Below are 4,569 nucleotides of genomic sequence, written 5' to 3'. Positions count from 1 at the left end.
CGAAAGTGTAAAGGAAATAATCAATAAATTAAATCGTCAGTAATTTAATTTAATTGATTAGTATCTGAATCTTAACGTGGGGAGTTAAATAAGATCTAATGGATGAATTTCGAAATAGAATAAGGAGTGCAATTACGAATTTTTAGTGGAATATTTCGTAATTAATTATGGTAGATATTAATTTCGAAAAATAGAAATTAATTCCATAATTGGAGCCTTGTTAATTAAATTCGGTGGTCCATGTTGTGCCTAAATAATAGGAAATAAAGGAATCATTTTTCTGATGGAAAAGAAAACCTAACCCTTAAAACTTGTGCTATAAATACATAAGGTTTTCACCCTAGAGGGGGAAGTCATAGTGGCCGAATTTTTCAGCCCTTTTTCCAAGAAAATTTCGCCCTCACGAAATTACTATTTCCGGGTATTATTTGGGTAACACAGTAGAAGACCGTGGAACGTTCGGAGATCGTGATCATGCGGGTGATGGAGATTTCATCGAATTGCTGTGGAATTAGAGGCTCACGTGATAAAGAAGCTTTGTTCACGCTTCAAGAGATAACCCGTGAAATCCCGTTTATGCTAGTTGTCTAGATTACATGTGATTTTGCTACTGAAATTGCTTCCGCTGCATATAATAATCCATCACATACCACCCCCACCTTAAAGGGTGGATCCGCTACTGATATACATAATTTATCTTCACTGATGATTATCTACAAAAGTTTATGTCCTATGTACTAACAAGTGTGAAAGATACAGTACGTCGAATATAATGATGTGTAAAAACTTTTTACACTATCAGAAATCCTATCTGAAGTTTTAAATGTATACACTAATGGTGCAAAACATATTTGCACTAGATTACGTTCGAGAAGACTTTGCTGATTACTGAAAACTTAATTTTTTATTATCAAACGGCTTTCTTTAGTAATCCATTCTGCAAGTGAATATGATGTCAGCTATATATGTTGAAGTTGGCCCATCAAGAACCAGCCCAGAAACACAAAAAAAGACCAGTACCAAGACTTGTAAGGTCCCCCATATTGTTTGACTCTCCTTTGAACTCTTGTTATCATCTGCATTTCTGGAATTTCTTATGCACAATAATGTACTTTCTACATCCCAAGGGAATGGTTGATAAAGTGTTACATGATGGACAGCATTCTACATCTCTATTGTGTATGAACTGGATCTGTTTAATAAGTATTGTAGAAGATGGTAAATGAAGAATTCAAGAGATCCAAAGTCTTCTCATCTGGATTAGCAAAGCAAGGGTGTCCAACGAAGTACAGCTTCCTGCTCTTTGGTATGCTTCTCCTTGTTGTCAAATACAGTCAGGATTGCTATATTATTTTGGAAGGTATGGAAGATCCTCAATGAAGCAATAGTATTTTTGGAAACACAATCTTGAGTCTCAACAGTACAACCATTGCTGCAGAGATGGTGACATCCAAACAAAGAGAAGCTAGCTACCCAACATTTTCTTTATAACGGCGCGGAGTGCTTCTTGTACCAGGCAGCCCTTTATAATATTATATGCTAGCTATGTTGCTCCCATTTAGGATTAGTAGTTCATAATGTAAGATAATGGCGTTCATAGTTTATTTTGTGATTCATGTCATTTTAATCATATCAAAAGGTAAGTCCTCTGCTAAGATCATTAGTGTGTTCCTTAAAATGCTCTAAGAAAATACTCATCTACTACACTTAACTATAGAGTAATCAGCTTTCAATATGAATTGGCACACTAAAGTTCAAGATCCTTAAAGATCTCAGTGCTCTCAGTGCTATAGCAACCCCTCTATAAAATATAAAATGATCACACTAAAATGTGTTGAACAAAATTATTCACAGCCAAAATTTGTCAATAAAGGTAGAAACTTTCTCTTTTTCTTCAACTTGACAAAGGTATAAACAATTGTACAATCCACAAAGGACGTTGACTCAAATGTTACAGTTTCATGTTCAGATTTTCTGAATCAAAATTTTTTTAAAAAAAAAAGAACAAATTTTTCCATATTTGAAGAAAAAATAGAAAAAAAAAACATTAACCTGGCAATACTATTCTGGTTGAAGTAGTATTCATATTCACATCTGAATAAGCCCCTGATGCCACTTCTGCATCCAATCCAGCAGCCCATCTCCTTAGAACTCGCAACAAAGTTGCTGCTTTTCTTCTAGCCCTTCCTGTTCCCATTCCCATTATTTCCCAAATCACCCTCTCAATCCCTTGAACCGCCGCCAGCTCTGCCACCATATCCGATCCCCCTTTCCGGCACATGTTCACTAGTGTCGCGGCTGCGCTTTCTCTAGCTCTATCCGTGCCATCCCTTAATACTATGGCCAGTTTTTTAATCAACGGATACGCGGCCGCTACAGCCACCAACCCACCCTTCTTCACCACCACTTCAAGAATCGCCACTGCCTCTTCCATTAGTCCATCCATAATCTCTGCCACCATTTCCACCACCCCGCCTTCAATCAACTTTCCAACTGCCTCCCTATCTCCCGCCAAGTTCAAAATTGCCACTAAGGCGTCCCTCTTTGAATTCGTGGGCCCCCCACGTGCCAAATCCATCAGTCCCTTCACGACACGTGTCTTCCGAGCCAATCTCTTCTTGTAAGCAGGTACACCTGTCAAGCTAAATATGGTTGCTGCCGCGTTTCCCTTTGCCTCCCACGTGCCACCTGATCGTAACACTTCAATAACTCCGTTTAAAACTCCGTCCGTTTCCATTATCCTCGTCTTGTTCGCTTCAAGAATTGACAGATTGAGGATTGTTGTAACGGCGTTAACTTGTAGGCTCGGATGCTCCAAACCTAAGAGCTTAACCAATAACGGCAAAGCTGAAGCTTCCGCAATGCAGGCCCGGCTATCCGAGTCCGCCTTGGCTAAGACGCGAAGCTCATGAACAAGCCGATTAGCCGTTTCAACAGATTGCGACGTCTTCAGCTTGTTGATCAAAAATGACACTGTCATCTTCGTGGCTTCCAATGCCGTTTTGTTGGTAACAATACCGGTAGATTTAACGTTCAATTCCGTTGACTCAAACGGAATTTTCTGTTCTCTGCACCACATAGCTATCAAATTCTTCAACGCTGAATTTGGTGTTAATTCCGTGTGGGTCAGTGTTTGACCCGTTTTAGGACACGTGGTATGACCCGATTCGAACCAAAGGGTTATTGAACTGCGGTCGTATGTTTGTCCCGTGGAGACCACCACAGGGTCTCTCATCAAGTCAAGCGAAATCGGACACCGGAAATCCGCCGGAACACTAACATCCGCCGCCGCCCGCCGCCGGCGGGAATTGGTTCTCGGCGTGGAACCACCGTACAACACGCATTTAGCGTAGCGTACAAATCCGATCAACGCGATGATATCAGATTTGGACTTTTCGTCCGTTTGGCTTTGAATTTCCTCTTCCAATAACTCAATTTCATCCCTGCAACTCATAGAATCACGCAAAGTCAATTTATCGAAAATCTCCGCCAATTTAGATTGATCAGGAACGATTTCTCGTTCTATCCTGTCGAGCATTTCAACAATTTGAGATCGCAAATCTTGATCCTTTGGATCAACATAAGCAGAATTGTCCGAGCACTGCTTCGTAATTAGAATCAGTAATTCCTGAACGTCGTCGTTCAGTTTCAGCTTTTTAGCAGGAAGAATATCCAGTAAAATGGCGAGCTCAAGCGTAAGTTCATGAAAAGCATTAGAAAACACCTCAATTTGCATAAGTAGCCACATCTTACTACAATTACGGCAATCTTCAAGCAGAGTTTTGATTCGCTGTAAAACTATATACAATTCGTCGAAGCATAACGCCGCCGACGGTGGAAATCCGGTTACATATCGTGATGTAGTGGGATCGTTTGAACTGCTACAATCTCTACCGCTTATTTCCTCGAATAAAATTGATAAAAGCTTTGATTTCCTGATTATAGAGGAAGTGTTTTTTTTCAAGAGAAATAGTAAAGGTTGTAGAGTTGAGATTTCTGATGATAAGAGGAGAAGTGATCGGAGGAGATTGTGATCGGAGAGATTCGGGGCGACGAAGGAGTTCGCCGACGGCCGCCGTTTTCTTGGCGGGAAAGATTCTTCAGGTGAAACTGCCATATTCTATTGATTTTTGTACCTGAATTCTGAACGAATAAAATGTTGAATTGAATCGTATATTAGATGAAATCAAAAGTTGAACAAATCAAAGAATGAATGAAGAATTTTGTTAATGGGAAGAGAAGACTTTTTCTTGGAATAGTGATAAGGCATTGGATGAGTTGTAATGGGGACCGACTGTTTCGTCCAACTTGCTCTGCCTTTTCTAGGCATTTCAATTCTTACGTCTAACATATTTTATTTACTTATATTAATACGTTTTAGTTGTATGGGTTGATACCTATAAACTACTATAATTAGATAATTAACTTTGTTTAAAGTTAATCATACTTTTTTTTTGGCAAGAGGGGAAACCTCAACCGCTACTATCTCTGCCACATCCTCTGTCTTTTGGGGGAGCACTCTGTCGTGAGCACTTTGTGTGCACTAGGTAAACCTTTCTCTGTGTAATA

At 39.7% G+C, this 4,569-nt stretch overlaps 1 protein-coding gene across 1 annotated transcript; it reads right to left on the bottom strand.

Moving 5' to 3' along the window:
* Positions 1–1,860: 1,860 nt before the first annotated feature.
* LOC104213603 (U-box domain-containing protein 16) lies at positions 1,861–4,319 on the bottom strand. The gene has a single exon (XM_009763135.2). It carries the CDS (start codon positions 4,115–4,117, stop codon positions 2,048–2,050), a length of 2,070 nt encoding a protein of 689 aa, XP_009761437.1. The 5' UTR covers positions 4,118–4,319; the 3' UTR covers positions 1,861–2,047.
* Positions 4,320–4,569: the final 250 nt, after the last annotated feature.

The sequence above is a fragment of the Nicotiana sylvestris genome, chromosome 7 (assembly GCF_000393655.2).
Source record: "Nicotiana sylvestris chromosome 7, ASM39365v2, whole genome shotgun sequence".
In the NCBI taxonomy this organism is placed as follows: domain Eukaryota; kingdom Viridiplantae; phylum Streptophyta; class Magnoliopsida; order Solanales; family Solanaceae; genus Nicotiana; species Nicotiana sylvestris.
The sequence above is the reverse complement of the archived record's forward strand: the minus strand, read 5'-3'. Positions and strand labels throughout refer to the sequence as shown.

What these genes read in the sequence shown, in the direction of transcription:
- LOC104213603 (XM_009763135.2), bottom strand. Translation starts at nt 4,117, where the DNA reads ATGGCAGTTTCACCTGAAGAATCTTTCCCGCCAAGAAAACGGCGGCCG.